Source organism: Propithecus coquereli, unplaced genomic scaffold, assembly GCF_000956105.1.
Source record: "Propithecus coquereli isolate 6110/MARCELLA unplaced genomic scaffold, Pcoq_1.0 Scaffold222, whole genome shotgun sequence".
NCBI lineage: Eukaryota > Metazoa > Chordata > Mammalia > Primates > Indriidae > Propithecus > Propithecus coquereli.
Window position 1 is genome coordinate 1949441 of NW_012147412.1, and position 21734 is coordinate 1971174.

Sequence of the window (21734 nt, forward strand, 5' to 3'; positions counted from 1 at the left end):
TTTTTTTAGGGAACTTCCATACTGTTCTCCATAGTATCTATATTAATTTACATTACCGCCAACAGTATATGAGGGTTCCCGTTTCTCCACGTCCTCACCAGCATCTGTTAATTGCCTTTCATTTTGATACAAGCCATTTTAACTGGGGTGAGTTGATATTGCATTGTGGTTTTGGTTTGCATTTCTCTGAAGATTAGTGATGCTGAGCATTTTTCATATATCGGTTTGCCATTGTATGTCTTCTTTTGAGAAATGTTTGATCTTTTGCCCGTTTTCTAATTGGGTTATTTATATTTTTGCTATTGAGGTGTTTGAGCTCCTTATATATTCTGATTATTAATTCCTTGACAAATGGATAGTTTGCAGATATTTTCTCCTATTCTTTGGGTTGTCCGTTTAGTTTGTTGATTTCTCCTTTGCTGTGCAGAACCTTTCTAGCTTGATGTAATCCCAATTGTCTGTTTTTGCTTTGTTTGCCTGTGCTTTTGAGGTCTTACTCAAGAAATCTTTGCCAAGACAAATGTCCTGGAGCATTTCCCCGATGTTTTTTCCTATTAATTTCGTAGTTTCAGGTCTTAGATTCAAGTCTTTAATCCATCTTGATTTGATTTTTTGTGTATGGTCAGTGATAGGGGTCTAGTTTCATTCTTCTGTGAATAGCTATCCAGTTTTCCCAGCATCAGTTTTGGAAAAGGCTGTCCTTTCCCCATTGTAAATTCTTGGTGCCTTTGTCAAAGATGAATTAGTTGTAAATGTGTAGATTTATATCTGGGTTCTCTATTCTGGTCCAGTGGTCCATGGGTCTGTTTTTATGCCAGTACCATGCTGTTTTGGTTACGGTAACTTTGTAATAAATTTTGAAGTTGGGTTGTGTGATGCCTCCAGCTTTGTTCTTTTTGCTAAGGATTGCTTTGTCTATTGAGGATCTTTTGTGGTTCCATATAAATTCTGGGATTTTTTTCCCTGTTTCTGTGAAGAATGTTACTGGAATTTTGATAGAGATTGCATTGACTCTATAAATTGCTTTGGGTAGTATTGTCATTTTAATAATGTTAATCCTTCTAATCGATGAGCCTGGAATATCTTTCCATTTTTTTGTGTCCTCTTCTATTTCTTTCATAAGTGTTTTACTTATGTAGATCTTTCCCTTCTTTGTTTAGATCGATCCCCAGATATTACATTTTTTATAACTATTATAAATGGGATGTCTTTTTGAGATTATTTGTTGTTGGTCTATGGAAATGCTACTGATTTTTTATGTTGATTTTGAATCCTAAAACTTTACTGAATTCTTTCATCCCAATTCTCAGTTTGAACAGTTTTTTGGCGTAGTCTGGGTTTTTCTAGGTATAAGGTCATGTTGTCTGCACATTGGTGAATTTGACTTCTTCCTTCCCAATTTGGATGCCATTTATTTCTTTCTGTTGCCTAATTGCTCTGGCATGGTTTTCAGTATTATGTTGAATAATAGTGCTAAAAATGGGTGTCTTTGTCTTGTTCAAGTCTTTGGAGGAAAGGCCTTTAGTTTTTCCCTATTCAGTATGATGTTAGCTGTGTGTTTGTCCTAGATGGCCTTTATTATTTTGAGGTCTGTTCCTTCTATACCCATTTTAATGAGAGTTTTTATCATAAGGGGATGTTGTATTTATCAAATGCGTTTTCAGGAGCTATTGAAGTAATCCTACAGTTTTCGTTCTTGTTTCTTGATGTGGTGTGTTATGATAATTGATTCGAGCATGTTGAACCATCTTTGCATCCTTGGAATGAATCCCACTTGATCATGGTGAATGATCTTTTTAATATGTTGTTACATTCAGTTTGCTAGTATTTTGTTGAGAATTTTCATATCTATGTTCATCAGTGATACTGGCCTGTAGTTTTCTTTTTTTGTTGTTTCCTTGTCTGGTTTTAGTATCAGGGCAATGCTGGCCTCATAGAATGAGGTTGGAAGTTTCCTTCCTCCTCAATTTTTTTGAAAAGTTTGAGCAGGATTGGTATTCTTTAAATATTTGGTAGAATTCATAATCCCTCAGGTCCTGGGATTTTCTTTGATGGGAAATTTTTTCATTTACACCTTTGATATTATTACTTGTTATTGGTTTGTCGAGGTTTTCTATTTCTTCATGGTTCTCGGTAGGTTGTATGTGTCCAGAAATTTATCCATTTCTTCTAGGTTTTCCAGTCTGTTGGCATATAGTTCATATAGTCTCTAATGATGCTTTGTATTTCTGAGGTCTCAGTTGTTAGGTCTCCTTTTCATTTCTGATTTTATTTATTTGGGTCTTCTCTCTTTAATCTAGCTAAAGGTTTGCCAATTTTGTTTATTTTCAAAAAATCCAACTTTTTGTTTCATTGATCTTCTGTATTTTTTTGGTCTCTATTTCATTTATTTCTGTTCTGCTCTTTATTAGTTCTTTCCTTCTACTAATTTCAGGTTTGGTTTATTCTTGCTTTTTAGTTCCTTGAGATGCATCATTAGGTCGTTAATTTGAAGTCTCTTTACTTTTTTGATATAGGTGTTTATTGCTATAAACTTTCATCTTAGTACTGCTTTTGCCATATCCCCTAGATTCTGGTATGTTGTGTTTCCATTTTCATTTGTTTCAAGAAATTTTTACATTTCTTTTTTAATGTCTTTATTGACCCATTGGTCATTCAGGAACATATTGTTTAATTTCCATGTGTTTGTGTATTTTTCAAGATTCTTCTTATTATTGATTTCTAGTTTTATTCCATTGTGGTCAGAGAAGACACTTGATAGGATTTCTGTTTTTCAAAATTTGTACAGATTTGTTTTGTGGTCTAAGATATGGTCTATTCTGGAAAATGTTCCATGTATTGAGAAAAAGAATGTGTTTTCTGTAGCAGTTGGGTGAAGTGTTCTGTAAATGTCAGTTAGGCTTGGTTAGATCTAGTGTGTGGTTTAAGTCTGCGGTTTCTGTTTTTTTTTTTTTTTTTTTTTTTTTTTGGAGACAAGGTCTTGTCGTATTGCCTAGGCTGGAGTGCAGTGCTGTGATCATAGCTCCCTGTAACCTTGAAGTCATGGGCTTAAGCAATCCTCCTGCCTCAGCCTACCAAATAGCTGGGACTACAGGCTTGCACAACCATGCCTGGCTTTTTAAAATTATTTTTTGTAGACGCAGGTTCTTGCTATGTTGCCCAGACTGGTCTTGAGCTCTTGGCCTCAAGTGATCCTCCCGCCTGGCTCTCCCAAAGTGCTGGGATCATAGGCATGAGTTTACCTTGCCTAGCGCCACTATTTTCTGCCTGGATTGTCTGTCCATCATTAGAGTGGGGTGTTAAAGTCCCCTACTATTATTGTATTGCAGTCTATCTCTCCCTTTTGGTCTATTAAAGTTTGCTTTATATATCTGGGAGCTCTGGTGTTAGGTACATACATATTTGTAGTTGTTATATCCTCTTGCTGAATTGACTCCTTTATCATTATATAAGAACCCTTCTTGTCTTTTTTTAATAGTCTTTGTAGTCTCTTTTCTCTGATACAAGTATAGCTACTTCTGTTCTTTTTTGGTTTCCAATTGCATGGAGTATCTTTTTCCACCCCTTCACTTTCAGTCTGTATATGTCTTTGTAGGTGAAGTGGGTTTATTGAAGGCAGCTTATAATTGGGTCTTGTTTCTTTATCCATTCAGCCCCTCTATGCCTTTTAATTGGAGAGTTGAGACCATTTACATTCAGTGTTATTATTGATAAATAAGGACTTACTAATACCATTTTGTTGCTTGTTCTCTGGTTGTTTTGAGATTCCTCTTTCTTCCTTTCTTGCTGTCTTCATTTGTAGTTAACTGATATTCTCTGGTAGTATGTTTAAATCTGTTGCTTTTTATTTCTATAGAATCTATTATAGATTTTTGTGCTGTGATTACCACAAGGCTTACATAAACATTTTATAGACATAACAAGTTATTTTTTATTTATTTATTTTTTTTGAGACAGAGTCTCACTCTCTTGACTGAGCTAGAGAGCCGTGGCGTCAGCCTAGCTCACAGCAACCTCAAACTCCTGGGCTCAAGCGATCCTCCTGCCTCAGCCTCCCAGCTAGCTGGGACTACAGGCACGCACCACCATGCCTGGCTAATTTTTTCTATTTTTAGTTGTTTGGCCAATTTCTTTCTATTTTTTTTAGTAGAGACGGGGTCTCGCTCTTGCTCAGGCTGGTCTCGAACTCCTGAGCTCAAACAATCTGCCTGCCTCGGCCTCCCAGAGTGCTAGGATTACAGGCGTGAGCCACTGCGCCCAGCCCATAACAAGTTATTTTAAAGAGATGACAACTCTTAGGACACAAATAAAAGAATAAGATGACTTATCTTAGGACACAAATAAAAGAATATTAAAAAAAGCAAAAAGAAAAACTTACAAAAAAATTCTATAGTTAAACTTTATGCCCCCAACATACTAACTCTTAGTTGTCTCAATTTACATATTTTTAAATGATCTATCTCTTAACAGGTTGTAGTAGCTATTATTGTTTTTGATAGATTTGTCTTTTGGGCTTTGTACTAGAGTTATGGGGGGATTGAAACCACAAATATAATAATAGAGTATTCTGGGTTTGTCCACGTACTCAATCCACCAGTGGATTTTATACCTTGAGACTTGTTTTTTTTTTGCATGTTAGTATTTTTTTCTTTCAGTTTGAAGAACTCCCTCTAGCATTTCTTGCAAGATGGGTCTGGTGATGAATTCTCTCAGCCTTATTTGTCTGTGAAAGACTTTATCTCTCCTTCAAATTTGAATGACAGTTTTGCTGCTACAATATTCTTGGGTTGTGGTTTGTTTTTTCTTTGAATATTTTGAGAATGTCTTTCTCTGCCTTCTGGCATGTAGGGAAGTCTGTTGTCAGATGAATTGGAGCCCCTTTACTTGTTATTTGCTTCTTATCTCTCATTACTTTTAGATCTTCTCTTGGTCCTTGACCTTTGAGAGTTTGATTATTAAATACCTTGGGATAGTCTTATTTGGGTTGAATCTGCCTGGTATTCTAAGATCTTCCTGTACGTGGATATTTATATATTTCTCAAGTTTTGAAAAGTTTTCTGTTATTGTTTCTTTGAATAAGCTATTATATCTCCCCATTGCTCTTGCTCAGCTCTCTCTGAACACCAACAATTCTTAGATTTGGTCTTCTGAGATAATTTTCTGTATCTTGTAATGGTATTTATTCTTTTTCATTATTTTTTCTTTTTTCTCCTCTGTGTATCTTCAGGCTCACTGATTCTTTCCTCTACTTGGTTCATTCTGTTGTTGAGAGCCTCTAAAGAATTTCTCAGTTTAGCAAATATACTTCTCAGTTCCACGTTTTGTTTGACTTTTTTATTATTTCAATCTCTTTATCAGATTTTTCTGATGAATTTGTGAATTGCTTTTCTGTGTTATTCTCGGAGATCACTGAGTTTTCTTAAAAATACAATTTTGAATTTTTGGTTAGACAGCTCACAAATTGCCATCTCATTAGGGTCAGTCAGTGGATTTTTGCTTTGTCCTTTGGGGGAGGTCACGGTTCCTTGTTTGCCGTTGTTTCTTGTGGGCACACATCTGTGTCTTTGCACTGAAGGATTAGTTATTTATACTAGACTCTGACTGTGGTCTAAGATATGGTCTATTCTGGAAAACGTTTTGGTTTTTACTGAACGTGTTTGCTTAGTGAATCCTCCCTGCTAGGTGGCTGCCTACTTTTCAGCTCTAGGTGGCGCCTTAAGCGCAGGTTCACCTCTGCTCTGGTAAATGATTAGAGCACTGCCTGTCCCAGATGGAGGAGGTCCCAAAGGGATTATCCCAGCAGTGTGGGATAACCAGATAATGGCTAGGGGTTTGTGTCCTGGGTAACGATCCTCCTACAGCCGCTCTGATTTGGCATCTCCTTTGTCCAAGGCACAGAGCAGAATTTCAGGGCTGGAGATGGTAATCCCACCTCCTCCGGGATGTTTCTTCCTTCAGGCAGTTACGATGCTACCCGTAGGTTAAGGAAAGGACAGATCTCCTGCCAGAGAGCCCAAGAACGTGGGGAAGCTGGTTCAGCGCCTCAATTTCACTTTTTTCAGTGTAGGAACTTTGAGTTGAGGGGAGATTTTCCGTGCAGTTGGTGCCTGGCCAAATGAGGGGGAAGAGTGTCGTGGATATGGAAGTCCGGTTCTCCGACTCTCCGCTCAGTTTTTCCACTTCTCTGTGCCCCGGGAACTGTCTCTTTCTTATACTTGAGTTCTGGGTTGTTGCTGATGAAGATCTTGGGGCTGTATATTTGCTTTGGTTTTTTTGGTGTGAGGAAGAGAAGCCAGCTCGCCTCTATGCCACCGTTTTGTAATAGGAAGTTCAATAATCCTGTATGTTCTTCAGAATGGATAGTTGCTGTTGGTCTGTATTTACCTTCAAGTTCACTAATTCCTCTGTCATTTCTGCTCTGATATCGAGCCCATCAGTGAATTTATTTCAGATACTGTATTTTTCTGTTAATAAAACTTCTATTTGGTTCATTTTTGAAAAGCTGTTTTCACTCCTTTGGGGAGAATTCTTATCTTTTGCTCATTTCACATGTGTTTTTCTTTTCTTCATGGAACATGGTTATAATAGCTGTTTTAAAAGTCCCATATATGAATTATCTTAGGATTGGTGCCTATTGACTTTCTTTTTCCTTGAGAATTGGACACATCTTATAGATATGTTTGTAGGCTATATGTTGAATAGTTTTGGTTTGTATTCTGGACATGTGAATGAAATACATGAAATTAAATCATCTTCTGGAGGAATTTTTTTTTTTTAAAGTATGTAATTGGCCTGTTAGGTTCTGACTGTTCTGTCTTGCTTTCTGTGGGTGATAGTTCAAATCTCAGATTAGTGTGCTAAACCTTTGTTCTGCTGGTTTGGGCATAAACATGTATAGATCAGGGGTTAGGCTGAGGCTTACGTAAGTTCATACACAGAATTTGATTTACTTTTTTGACACTACCCCTCTGGGAGTCCATCTGCATTTTCCCCAGCCTGCAGGGGCTCCTTTTCCTGGTTCTTTTGGCAGAAAGTTCAGTTCTCTGACTAGGACTGAGGTGTATTCCATGACTGGGGCTTTCCCTCAGGGCAAAGCCATGCCAGGAAACCCACAACTGTGTGCGTAGCTTCTCCTGGTTTTAAATCCCTTCCATAAGCTCCTGCTTTTGTTTACTTTTCAGCATCCTCTGGAAGTTGCTTTTTGTATTTTGCCCAGAATTTTTAGTTGTAATTAGCAGGAAGGATGGGCTGTAGGGGGCTTATCCTGTCATAGTAGAACTGCAACCCTAGTTGGTTAATTTTTAATCATGTGTTGGGGAGAGTCAAAGATTTGGGCTTGAGTCTTACCTCTGCTGTTCACACTTTGCCATGTTAGTATTAACCCCTTGTTTCTTCATTTGGGAAAAAAATTGGGATACCAGACCTTGCTCTGCCTATCCCTAGGATCGTGTGGAGCAGATGAGATAATGTATGTGAGTGTGTATTATAAACTGAACAATCGTATTCAAATGCTTGATTGCTAATGTGTGTGTGCGCGCACGTGCATTTACATGGCTTCTGCACAGCTACCTTCACAGCAGTGACATGAGCACTGGCTTTTCCTCTTCAGGCACTTCCGGGACCTCACTACTACACATGGGGGGACCACGGAGGAATCATCATGGCCATTGCCCAGGGCACGGAGACCAACGAGCTGAAGTAAGTGCCTCTGGTTAAGTCTTCTAACATCTGACTGTTCTCCCAGAAATTTATGTCTGTGATTATAAATAAATTATCTTTCTACAGCATTAGCATGTTGGTAGCACAATTTGTGACCTCTGGAAATTACTTAAACTTTCCTTATCTGTAAAATGGGAATAACAAACCGTCCTTTGTATCCCTGTCCTTTCAATACCCCCTTTCTAGGGGTATTGTGGGGAACAAGCAAAATCATTTTATTGATTTGGAAAAGTACAACTCTATATAAATAATTAATAATGACTAAAAAAAAACTAGAGACTCTTTAATTTCTCTTTCTTTGCTTTGTGAGTGACACACAGCTTTACTCATAGAATGACTAATGAATAAGTAATACAGGAGCAATAATTTACAGAATGCGTGTGACTTGCTAGCCGATTGACTTTTGCTGTGCTATGTGAGGTTTTGGAAGGTTCTCATAGATGAGCTGGAAGGGCTACTTGGAGTTAACGGCTTCATTTTACAGATGAGAAAACTGAGGCTGAGCAAGGTGAAGTAACTTTCCCAGGGTCTTCCCATTTGTTAGTGACAGAGGCAGGGTTAAAGCTTGGGTCTTTAGATTATGTCACATATTCTTTGCCATATATTGTTTTGAAAAGCAAAAATATCAGGAGTTTGTAACTTCTACTCTTTTAAGTTTTGATTTTATCAGAATCAGTCCTTTGATGACTTTTGTCTGAGTTCTCAAACAGTTAACGTTAGGTCAGGGCAGACTGGCCCTAACTTGTCCCTGTTTTTGAGCTGAACCCATTAGATAGATTACCGAAGGAGGCTGAGAGGGCCTCTGTAATCATCTTGTTTAATGCAAGGAAAAGCTTTCTTTTCCTTTGCTCCTTTTAGAAACAGAGAGGTGGGTGGTTGGGGAAAAGAGATCATAGCAGCTGAGTTTTCCCCTGTAGTTAATTTGACATGTGCTGAGGGAGGAAGAGGCAGAGCACTGGCATTTAGCTTTCCACCTGGCTGTTCTCTGTTCAGCGTAGCGCTGGTCAGCTGTTTCTTTAGAGGCAGGAGTCAGAAGACGCCCTGTTTGTATGCCACATTCTGTATCCATATTCAGATTGGTGTTTGCTCAGAGGATGACTGTCACAAAGCACAGCGCTTCTCACAGTTATGCTGTCATTTATATATCCACTAATTTAATTCTCATCTCATGCATTTAGCAAGCACTAATCATGCCAGGTACTGTGTATCTAAAGATAAATAGGGTGCTGTCCCCCACCCTCAAGCACCCCACCCTCTTACTGTAAGATAAGTGAGCAAACAATAGTAGTTGGTACCCTGCTATGTGTGAAAGACACGTAGGGGACATAGTTTGGCTTCCTAGGACTGCATTTCATTCTTTGCATGGCTCTCGGATTTTAGAGTCCGTTCTCGATTTTCCTTGTTTAACTTCTCTACAGATCACATTTGCATTCCAAGCTGGCTCCTCTGAAGGCCCGAGCGTGATTTTAGTCCTCTTACACCATCTGTCGGTGCATATGTGCTCAGGGAACGCAGCGTCATTCTGCACTAGCTGCAGCAAAACACGATCAGGAAAATAAACCTGCTGCCAACAAATCATAGTGCCCTCCCCAGACATTTAAAAATGACTTCGGGGTTGTAGACTTTGGGGGATCGTGGACACTGTAGCGTTCCTCTATTTGTACAGATCATTTCGAGGTGTCTGTACACACGGTTCAAATAAATCACTTGCAAACGTGAAAATACATACAGGCCTCGTACTGACAGGTGCATGTGTCCCAGATACCAGCCTGAGCTTGGCCTGAATCTGGGTAGCCACCTGGCATTTACTCAGTGTGTTGTTCACAGAGGTGTTTTGCTTCTCCTCCTGCTGCTCTGAAAAGCAGGAAATAATATTGAAGTGAGTTGATATCCTTAAACCACAGTGGTGATTTACTGTGGTGCCCATGCATGAATGGAGGCTGCTTCTGACAAAACTGGATTTCTGTTGTTGGTAGAGCTTCAGGCCCCTTCTGAATCTGGCTGCTCCAACCACAGTGATCTCTCCTTTGTGTCTCGTAGCATTTATGGGCTGTCCGGTTAATTCGGCATTGATCATACCCTGGTTCCTTTTGTTAGTTACGTTTTCATCATTTGCCTGAATTCTTCAATTTGTTAGTAAGGCCTTTGTAGATAAGTATTTCTGCTCTATACCTATTAGTAGGCACTTAGCAAATATTGAATTGAAATAGATCATGCATACTTAGTCTTCTGAGATTGCTTATTTTTTTTTTTTTTTTTTACTTATTTATAAAACTGAAAGGAACCTGGGTAGTGTGCCAGTTGCACAACTCCACGGGAGACCACTGCTGTTGTGCTCTGTGTAAATGACAATCCCTGGAGCAGAAATGTGAGTAGGGGCTCCCTGGATGTGTGCAACCTGGTGGTGCCCAGGAGGCACCGGAAATGACCCAGCCCATCTTGCTCAGTTTTCACACAAGGGAATAAGTGATTAGTCAGGAGTTAGTGCCCTGGCTGGAACTTGAGCACATTTCTGTTAGGAATCATTTCAGGTCAATTACACAAACATTTGTTGAATATCCGCAATGAACCAGATGTCGTACTAGATACCAAGGACGCAAAGGCGAGTGGGGCACTATTTGAGTGGGGCACTGTGCGGGAGCTGCTCGGGCCTCCTGGGGCTCTGTGATGTTTCTGAGCTAATTGGAAAGACAGGCTGGGAGCGGGTCTTGTTTTGAAAGGGGGCTTGCTGACCTGATACCCATCTTTCTGGAGGAAAGCCAAGTAAAATAACGTCAGTAACTCAAATAAGAGGTAGTGGGGACAGAAGTTGAAACATTGCTTAAAATAAGAGGGGTTTGTATGTGTGTGTGTGTGTGTGTGTGTGTGTGTGTGTGTGTTTTGGTTGTTCTTTTAAATTATTCATGTCTTTCTCTCCCTGATTAGCACAGATAACTAAGAGTTGATTGTTACTTGTTTCGGCTTCTGCAGTGATTCTCCACTGAGACTGTTACCTTTGTTATTGTTAATTGAAACTGAGAGCGAGAAGTGGAACGCTTTGTTTTGCTGTTGTGTCTACATGTCTGAAATGAGTAAACGTGAGCCTGCGCTAGGGATTCACTTACTCGTTCATTTAGCACACTGGTGCTGCGAACCTGCCCAGGATGCATAGGAGCAGTATCTTTTTCTTGTGTATAATCAGCGTGCTTCAGAGAAGGGGTTGTGTTTTTGCACCCTGACCAAGAAAGATCCAAACACAAATTTGTTGGCTCAGTCCTGAAAGACGAGATCAATTTCTGTTTCTTCTTGGCAGTTTGCGGGTCAGCATGATGATAGTATTGGTAGTTACTAGTGATATTTTGGACTTGCCAAGGATCTTTTCTGTAAGGAGGTTTCCGATTTCATAGGGATGCACTCTGGGAATCCTGAAGAGCCCCTGCAAAGAGTCCACAAAGCAGAGCAGCTGTCTTTCCTGGACGTCCCAGAATGTGGGAGGTGGCAGTTCACCTCTTCACTCGATTGCAGCGCCTGCCACCAGTAGTAACACCCACCAGTGCGCGCAAACAGAGTGGCCCCTACTTCATTCTAACCCCTCCTTCCGCCTCTTGAGGTATAGAGGAGCAGGTGTTCTTCTTACCATCTCTTAACTGTCAAGAAATGGAGAGACAGGGTTAAAAAATTAATTAGTGCCCCTCTGTGTGCTAGGAAAGGTGCCAGGTACCAGAGACAGAAAAGCGAGTAAGAGATCTTTTCCTGGTGAATGGCAGTCTGGTGGAAAACGCTCCCAGGATCAGGTCACTCAGAGAGAAGGGTGTGAGATCGAGGTGATCACAGGGCTCAGTGGGAGGCAGAGTGAGGTCCAGCCAGTGCTGTCTGGGAGACCAGGATGAGACTGAAAGTGTGAAAACAAGACCGGAATGCCTTTCCAGGGTTAGAGACACCTGGAGCAAAGTGGGGGCAGCAGGAGTCAGTGTAGAATGCAGGCTCTTTAGTGTTAATAGAATGCAAATTCCCGGGGGGAGCGGTGAGAAAGGAGGCTTGAGGTAAGGTGTATGGATGTAGATGCTGGTCCTAGGGGACCTTACCTGTGCCTTACTAAAGAGATTAAACTTTGCTTTTGAGGTGGTAGAGTGTCTTTGAGGGTTTTCAATAGGGGGTGGCATGGTTAGATTTGCATTATGGAAAGATGGCTCTGGCAGAACGAGGAGGGGGAATTTGAGTGGAGCCCGACTGGAGTGAGAGATGGCGTGGGGGTGGGTTCGAGGGCTAGGTCTGCGGGACAAGATTTCTGACTATCCCGGAGTGACAGGGGAACTGACTGTACCACTCACAGGAAAGCGGAGGTAAAGGAGCTGGCTTGCAGGGCAATATCCTGAGTGCAGGCGTGGACTAGTGGGATTGAAGAGGCTGCGGCATGTCCAAGGAGAAGTGTCCAGCAGGAGTCTGGGCACGTGATATCATCTGGTTCAGCCTTTTGCCACCCTTTGCAAGAATTTTCTCTACGCCGTCTTTGATAGATGGTCATCCAGTCTTTGCTTGAACAATTCAAGTAGTGAGGAATTTGCCGTATACATCAAAAGGTGCTTCTGTTTCTCTTTGGGACAGTTTGTTGTTCATTTCTTCAATTGTTCATTTATGAATGAAAGTTTCCTAGTAAGAGAGCCCAAATTCTCCTCCCTCTAGCTTTTATGCAGTGGGCTTAGTTCTGCTTCGTGGAGATACACAACAGGCATTTCCTTTTACCAGAAAGCCTTTCAGATATTTAAGGACCCCGTCCATGTCCTTCTAGCATCTGCCATTCCATGGCGAACATCCCCGCTCCTTTCCTCATATGCTGTAGACTCCTGAATCTCCACCTTCTGGGTTCTCCTTTAGGTCTGTCTCATGATGTTGGTGCCTTAAAATGTGGGGCTTGCATCTGACCCCGGTAGGCTGACATGCAGAAGACATTGGGATTAATAGCTACATGATTCTGGATACTCTATTTCTGTTAATAAAAGCCTCAGACTGTGTTCATATTTTTGACAGCCATTTCAAACTAGTGGCTCCTACTTTTTTAAAAAATTAAGGTGTCATTTATATACCACGAGATGCTCAGATCTTAAATATACCATTTAATTACTTCTGAAGGATGCATGAGAAGATGTAGAGCATTTCCATCACCCCAGAAAATACCCTGTGCCCCTTCCTAGTCATGCTCCCCACCCCCACCCTCCCACCCCAATTACAGGCAATGGCTGGTCTTTTTTACTGTAGGTTAGTCCTGCCTATTCCAGAATTTCATATGTTTGTATTTTTTGTATTTGGCTGCTTTTACTCAGCATAATAATTTTGAGATTTATTCATCTTGTAACCTGTATCAGTGGGCTGAGTTCAATTTAACTAAAAAACTGAGAGATCCTTTTTTCTTATGGATCTCATTAAAGACCAGATGTTCCCCATCCTGTATTTGAGCAGACAGGTTTTCGAAACTACATGTAGAGCTTTGTTTTTACTCTCGTTTTTGCTTATTCTTTTGATTTGAATCCTGTTTTTAGCATTTAGTGTATAATGTGGACAATTAGCCTTGTGCCCTTTGCAAATTTGGTAGATTCACCTTCCAGATCCCCATCCAGATCATTGACACGTGTGTTACGCTCTGTGAGAACTAGAGGACCCATTCTGGGTTGAGATCAAAACATACGTCAGCACACTTGGGATTTGTTTGTTGCACCAGCAGTGAATTTTATCTAACTGTGTGGTCCACAGAGATCTTCCTGAAAAAAAGAATGTTCTGTATCATTATCCTGTTCTTCAAATCAGGAATTATCATGAGAAAAAGAAATGGGATTAGTTTGTTATGACTTGTGTGTAAAACCATTTCTATAACAGTCCCAGCCTGACTTCCTTTTCTTCTAAGTGCTCTCAAATCACCTGTTTCATAATCCATTCTTGAAACCACCTTTTCTTCTTCAGGGAAGTAAAACCATTCTTCCTAGTCTAGTCTTTGAGATCTTTGTTCTCCACGATTCTTCTAGAGATTATTAAAAGGCACTCTGTAATCATCCTATCTTTAAAGCTCTCAGTTCCCTAGAATTTATTTTGTACTCATTTTCCTTTAACTTCTGTTTTTTTTTTTTTTTTTTAACCTTGTTCCGTTTGAAGATCATTCTTTTTGATAATGATAAAAGCAAAATAAAGATTCTTTTGTGTGGTTTTTTTGGGGTTTTTTTTTTTTTTTTTTTGGAGACCCAGCTTTACTGCTAGGTTATTTTTTAAAAATTTCTACTAATGAAGTCTATATTTGTTCACATTTTTCCATTTAGCCAAGAAGCATGATATTCTGCAGTTCAAAGGTCTAATAAAGATAAGCAGAACTGGGTGATGGTTTTCATAAATGAATGAATATATATATCTTTTTTATTGATAATTGTATCTGTTATTATTTATACTATTGGTTATCAGAACAATGATCCTGTTTCTCTCTAATTCTTTATAGAACTTAATAAGTAACCAAGCCACCAATCTACCAATTATTTTGGTAATTTGAAACATAGTCCTTGATTCATTTTGAACGTGAGGTATCTGGCTACTATTCCAATAGACTATTAGCTATAAAAATTACATTTAGAATTAACTAGCAGTTACTACTGCTCTTTAATTTTTTACCCTTGGTTATGTGACTTTTTCCCCATCTTGAACATATTCTTTAAAAACCTGAGCTTGTCAAGAACCTTTCTGTGTAGCTACACATTAGAGTCATAAGTGGGGCATCTACCACTGCTTCCTTCTTTTAAAGTATCTGTGATTTATTATATTATTACATTTTCTGACCTTCCTATCCTCTTGATAGTTTTTGGCCATGGGATTATATCTATATTTTTATCTGAACAGTTTGAATTCTCCATTCCTAAAGGCTAGGGCCCTGTGCCTCTTTCACAACTTAAGAATACAAAGATGACTGGGTTTGTTTTCTTTTTCTTTTTTTGAGACAGGATCTCACTCTGTCACCCAGGCTGGAGTGCAGTGATGTGATCATAGCTCACCGCAACCTCAGACTTCTGGGCTCAGGCGATCCTCCTGCCTCAGCCTCCTGAGTAGTAGCTTGGACTACAAGTGCATGCCACCATGCCTGGCTAATTTAAAATAATTTTTTTCTTGTGGAGACGGGGTCTCACTATGTTGGTCAGGCTGATGGTTTGTTTTCTTACAAGGTTCTTGTCACTTTCTCTTCACCAACACAGATTCTCCTTTAGGGGTCAGCATTCGGTCCAAAACAGATGTTCCCTTAACTGTTGCAGTTGATAATAGGACTGCCCTTTCCCTAAAATTCTGAAAAAGCACCACGTTCTAAATGTGTGGTTTATTCTCAAATACAAGGCTGTGCTTGGTCACGCACCTGCTTGTTGGTTTCATTAATGAGTGATTGTTAGAATCCTCTGGGCACCTCTCAAGAAATGGGATGGTTTATTTCTTTAGGTGATCTTGAGTTTGAGAAGCTCTTGAATAGAGTTAAGTTGGCAAGGTACAAGTAGATGGACTCCAGCATTATCACAGGGCGGGTGGATAGCTACCATTGGGTCTGGATAATGGGCCAACTCTGTTAAAAGGTGGTACTAAGTCTTTACGCTGGTACAAGGAGGGAATTTGAATGAGTTAACATCTCCAAAAATCTGCTTTGAAATTCGTTTAAACCAAAAGCAGGCGAGATGAGAATTTCTACTCTTTTAAATATCTGTAGAAGAGATCTCTTAGTCTCCCATTGACATTCGTTGTGTTGCCTTGTAACCTTACCACTTGGTTTAACCCCTCGCCTTCTTGTAGAAGTGTCAATTTAGTAATCTCAATTTGAGAAGAAGTGTTTGAATGGAGTGCTGTCATGAAAAAGGATTTATGTCAAGTGTTAGCATCCTGAGGGAGTAAAACTAAAATCTCAAAACACAGGAAGGGTGAAAGAAAATGTTATGTATATAATTAGGATTTACAAGAGACCCAGTAGCTCCGTGATTCTAAAGAAAGCTCTAATTGAGTGTTTCTCATGTTGAGCACCTCAGCTGCTCCCTGGATGATGAAGCAAGTATCAGGCAGGTATTTTTCCTCCCCCCTCACCCCCTTGTTCAGTCCAAAAGATAATTTAAAATTAGTACAATTACTTAAGTGCTGATTATTTTTTCAAGTGCTTGCTTCCCTGTTCTGATATAGTCTGTCTTAGAGACTTTTCCTGGGATATACTGTTTCTCCAACTTTTTACTTTTAATTTTTAAGACTACGCAAAAGTTGGAAGAGCTATATAAACACCATGTAACCTTTACCTGGGTCACTAATTGTTAAATCTGCCAATTTACTTCTATAATCTATCTATATATCCTGTTTATCCTAATTTACTTTAATGTTTGTTTTTTTTTTTTTTTTGAGACAGAGTTTCACTCTAATTGCCTAGGCCAGATTGCAGTGGCATCATCATGCTCACAGCAACTTCAAACTCCTGGGCTCAAGCGATCCTCCTGCCTGCGCCTCCCAAGTAGCTGGGACTACAGGCCTGTGCCACTGTGCCCAGCTAATTTTTCTTTCTTTCTTTTATTTTAGTAGTAGAGATGAGCTCTTGCTCTTGCTCTTGCTCAGGCTGGTCTCAAACTCCTGAACTTAAGCAATCCTCCTGCCTCGGCATCCCAGAGTGCTGGGATTACAGGTGTGAGCCACCACGCCCAACCTTACTTTACTTCTACTTCAATCTATTTATCTGTTCTATTAGGTATCCTATCTGTTCTTTTTTAGCTGAATCGTTTGAAAGAAAGTTGCAGACATCATGCTCCTTCACGGTTAACTACTTAAATATGTATCTCCAGTAAATAACGGCATTTTCCCACATAATCACAAAGGCGTTATCACACCTAAGAAAATTAACATAAGCTCACTATTACTTACAGACTATATTTATATTTTCTCAATTGTCCCATATTTTTTATGGATCCTATTATTATTTATGGCAGTTCCTCCCTACCCACCCCTGCACAATCCAGGATTTAGTCCATCCTGAACTGAATCCTGGATTGGATTTACACATTGCAAATTTGCTTATGTTTGCATTTTGTTGTGACACCTCTTTAGTCTCTTTTGATCTATAACAAGCCCTCTGCCTTTTTTGTTTATTTGGTTTTCATGGCCTTAATATTTTTGAAGAATCCAGAGCAGTTGTCATGTAGGATGTCCCACATTTTGGATTTATCCAGTTGTATAGATGATGTATAGTTGGACACAGATGAGGTGTTAGTCTCAATGCTTTATTCAGTGGAAACATAATGTCGAGTTGTCCCACTGTTGGTGATGCTGAGTTTGGTTAAGGTTGTGACACCCAGATTGTCCTCTGTAAATGTACATTTCCCCCTTTGTAGTGAATGATTTTTCTATGGGTTGATATCTTTAGACCATATGAACATCCTGGCTCCCCCTACTTTCCCCCAGTGGTTTTAGCATGCCATGGTGACCCTTGTCTGATTTGGTTATTACAGTGGGTTTTACAGAATGGTAAGTTTTTTCATTCTGTTACTGTCGTCAGCCTTTGTTAGGTGGTATTCTAATATGAGAAAAAAATTCCCTCCTTTGCTCCTCTCTTAGTATCGTTAGAGACCCATGCCCTATTTTTATTCAATGTACAGTCTGTTACCATCATTTTTCTTTTTTATGTTTAAATTTTCCTAGATTTGGCCAGTGGGAGCCCCACAAAGCTGGCTCCTATGTCCTTTGAGATGACTGCCTTAGTCTCTGAGCTCTTCCTTGCTTGCTGGCACAGCCTTAAACTTTGCCTGCTTTAGCCCAGGATTAGCCATTTCTCCAAGGAGCCCTGGTTCCTGTTAATGGTGAATGTTGTCTGGAAACCAAGCCCTTGCCTTAGAGATACTAACAGCAAGGATTGTTTTACTTGCATTTTGGCAGATACAGTACCAATGAAGGGGAGACATGGAAAACGTTCGTCTTCTCTGAGAAGCCATTGTTTGTGTACGGCCTCCTCACGGAACCTGGGGAGAAGAGCACTGTCTTCACCATCTTTGGCTCGAACAAAGAGAATGTCCATAGCTGGCTGATCCTCCAGGTCAATGCCACGGATGCCTTGGGTAAGCTGTTGCCTCCATGGTCTTTTTCACATAGATATTTATTGACTACCTGTTGTGTGCAAAGCCCCAGATGAGAAAAGCGCTTGTGATTCACTGGGGGAAATGGCACATACAACTTAGCAAAAATCACAGGGAGGTAATTGAGGATTTGCTCAGTTCTTCTTAATAGGACTGTGTGTTATTCTTTGTATCTTAGTTTCCCTGTGCAGTTCCTGGCACATAGTAGGTTTAATAATATGTCTGTTGAGTATACGGATGGATGGATGAATGAATGAATGAAAGACATTTTTCCAAATCATTAGTCCAGTTGGACATAATCAGGGAGGATGCCTTACTGTCTATATGTCAGTGTACCAAGTGATGCAGGGTCCTCTCAAAGCCATCTAGGATCTAGTTGTGATCTGCTGGTCTAGACATTAGATGTGTAAATAAGCACGGAGAAGGGAAACTTCAGCATCCTCTCCCTGCCTCCCCATGTTACCCTGCCCTTTCCTCCTCCTCATCCCTGACTAACATTATTCCAGCTACCCAGAATGCACCCGGTTCCTTCTGAGCCCCACCCACTCAGTCTTCACTATTTGAAATCCTTTTCATATTTCAGGGTCCAACACACTTGCTGCTAATGCCCCAACCAGAAGATAACTCCCCTCTTCTCCATGCCGCCCAGCACATAAGCATACTCATCATGCCTTGAATTGTAAATTTGTGTCTGTTCCTCTGTGTGTGTCATCTTCCATCAACTAGATTATAATGTCCTTACTAACAGGAACTTGTCCCGTGCAGGACTCTACCTGCTGGACAGACCGATAGCCTTATGGTCAGTCGGGGTTTAATAAGTTTGCCAACATGCCTGGTATTGAATTGACAGTTGTGTGTCATCCTCGGGTCATGTTTAATCTGACTGAAGACACAAAGTACCAATATAGACATAGGTATATTTGGATTCCTGTAGAAAGCACTCCACTTACATTTTGAGTGAGTGTGGGCAGCTGGAGTGACAGTGTCAGTGTCCAGCTGTTTCTCAGCCTCTTTGCATGAAGACCCTGTGCCTCCAAATAGGACAAGTGAACTCTCTTTCGCTCTCTGGCCACATTTCCGGATGTGTCCACCCTGCCCGAGGGAGCAGGCAGGGAACAATACCCCTGAGTGACACCGCCCATCAAGGCTTCAGCCTTTCCCTGATTCCCTAGGAGAGAAACACTTCTGAGTAGCTGTTTCTAAAGGGAACTGCTGACCGTCCTGAACTATTTCAGAAGTTTGGGTAGTGCCCCAAGGTGGCTTACTTCTTCCCAGCTTTCTCAAATGGATGCCTGCATTTCAGGTAGTACCATTTTCACTTGCATCGCTGCTGCCCAGCTTCAAAGCCAGCCCATTAGAGGCTTGGGGTGGCTCCTGAGGTCTGTGTGCTCATGGGGCAGCAATAGGATGCACAGGAAGTGGAGGACTCAGCCAAGGGGCAGGTATGACAGGAAGCCCCACGCAGGCCTGCCTCTAATGCTTCCTGCTCTGTTTCTTTTCCTCAGGGGTTCCCTGCACAGAGAATGACTACAAGCTGTGGTCCCCGTCCGATGAGCGGGGGAATGAGTGTTTGCTAGGACACAAGACGGTTTTCAAACGGAGGACGCCCCATGCAACGTGCTTTAATGGAGAAGACTTCGACAGGCCAGTTGTTGTGTCCAACTGCTCCTGCACGCGGGAGGACTATGAATGGTGAGTTTTTCAATGACTAGGGAATTAGTTGTGTTTTATTCACTCAGCAGTGCAGCAGTATGGGGGAACAGATCAGGCCACGATCCCTTCCCCTGAGGAAGGGAAGGGGAGAAAGGAAACAAATATTTATTAAGTGTCTTTTATGTGCCAGAAACTATGGGAGGCACCTTTTACGTAAGTTGTCCTCTTTAGCTTTACAGCCATGTGACATGGTAGACGTGTTATGACTGGGGGAGCTACAGTTATTTATTCAGGAATAGATAGCTCTGGGATTTGTTTCTACGAGGGTAACCCAAAAAGGGAAGATGTGACAAATTCCATTATAGGCAAATCCTTTTCCTTAGGCCCCCCATTCGAGAGGGGATTTATTTCTTTATTTGAAACAAGGGTATGTGTGTGTGTGTATTTACATATATGTATGTGTGTGTGTATATGTGTGTGTGTGTGTGTGTGTGTGTATATATATATTTGTTTTGGGGGGAAACTTCAAGTGCTGGAAGTATATATATATTTTTGCCTCATTTACTATTCCTTGAGCAAAATATCCAAGGCACTGCTGAGAATATTAAAAGTAGGAGGAGTGACCTATGTATAGATAACTGGGACGGGAGGTGGAGGGCAGCAGGTGCCTTACAGGAGGAACTGGTGCTTTTATCGTGATTCTTGCAAGGAAGGAGAGGGCTATGATTTGCTGCTGGGGAATTGTGACATTTTTGGGAGCAGCACTATTTGAGATGGACTCTAAGGGAGCGTCTGGAGATGTGGACAGAAGCATTCTAGACCATGTGGCAGCAATGGGCAGGTGGGGGGCAGCAGATGTTGGTGGTTTAGTTTGGAGGCCTTGTTGGTGTATGAAGCAGTGGCAGTGATTGGAGATGAAGCTGAAAAGACAGAATACGGGACAGGTAGAGACCCTGAAGGGAATGGACCTTGCCCTATATGCCAGGGGTCTTTGGAGGCTTTTGAGGAGAAGTGATGCTCTGAACAGAGCTTAGCTATGGGAAGATGATTCTGGCAGCAGCGCACATAGGCACTCAGAGCTCCTAGACGGTCCCTAGAGTGTATAAGTGAACATGAACATGAAATAGTTGTAGGTTAGGCAGGGGCTTCAAAAGAGCGTGGGTATTGCACGTAAACGATAAACACAGAACTTATATTTCAGTGGTTGCCAAGGCACAAAGGAACTAAATTTTGCTTTGAGCAGCCATACTTGTCTTGACCAAAGCCAGAAAACTCTGATGTGTTCTAGACCAGAGGTCAGAACAGGGCCCTACAGTGAATGTTTTAGGCTTTGTAGACCATATGGTTTCTGTGATCTCTGTTGCAGCTACTCAACTGGGCCCATGGCAGCACCCATAGGTGAATGAAAGCAGCTATAGATGAATGGGCGTGGCTGTGAGCCAATAAAAACCTATTTACAAAACAACCAGAGGAACCAGATTTGACCACTTCTGCTCTAAGACCAGTGCTTCTAAAACTTTAATGTGCATATGAAGCACCAGGAGTCTGGTTAAAAGGCAGTCTCTGCCTCAGTCAGCAGTTCTGGGGCCTGCAGTTCCACCGTCAAGCTCCCTGGTGACACTGGTGCTGCTTATTTGCAAGTTCGCCCTTCCAGCAGCAAGGCTGAGACCGTACAGGGCAGTCCTTCCCTTTGAAAGGTAACGACACAGACACTTTGACGGCAAAAGCACGGAGCCGTTTGGTGTTCCCAGTGACGTCAGCTCAGTGCTCTTTGCCCCTTCTTTCTTCTTAGCACCCCACCTTGTGAGCTAATCTGAGAGCTTTGTTAGCTGGGGGCCACTCTCCCTGGACTGGATTGAGACTGCAGAGGCCCTAACCCCTGAAAAGACTACAGGGCCCTCTCTCGCCCCCTTTTCTATCTCCAATAGGCACTTCAAAATAAAACTCAGACTAATTAGAAAATATATAAGAAAATCCAATGAATCTTTGGGGTTTTTTCTTTCATGACCACTTTTAGACTTTTTTTTTTTTTTTTTTTTTTTTAAAATAACAAACATTCAGATCTTCCAGATCTTCCTTTTTCCTTTGTACCTCTCCCCCTCTCCCAACCTCCTCAGCAAACAAAAAACAGATGGAGCTTGGTGTGCCTTCCTGGGTAAGCTGGCCTTGCTCCTACTGGTCTACCATGCCTACCCTGTCTGGCTTACTGGAACCTGCTGGATGCTTTTCCCCGCTGTGTGCCGAGTCTTTTTATTACAGACCAGTAAAGCCACC

At 41.1% G+C, this 21734-nt stretch overlaps 1 protein-coding gene across 1 annotated transcript in view; it reads left to right on the top strand.

Moving 5' to 3' along the window:
- Window positions 1-21734, top strand: part of SORL1 (sortilin-related receptor, L(DLR class) A repeats containing) — a 165151-nt gene that overhangs the window by 65536 nt on the left and 77881 nt on the right. The window contains exons 12-14 of the mRNA XM_012644914.1: window positions 7610-7698; window positions 17611-17789; window positions 19313-19499. Of these exons, the coding sequence (XP_012500368.1) occupies window positions 7610-7698; window positions 17611-17789; window positions 19313-19499 (455 nt within the window). The remainder of the gene's footprint in view (window positions 1-7609; window positions 7699-17610; window positions 17790-19312; window positions 19500-21734) is intronic.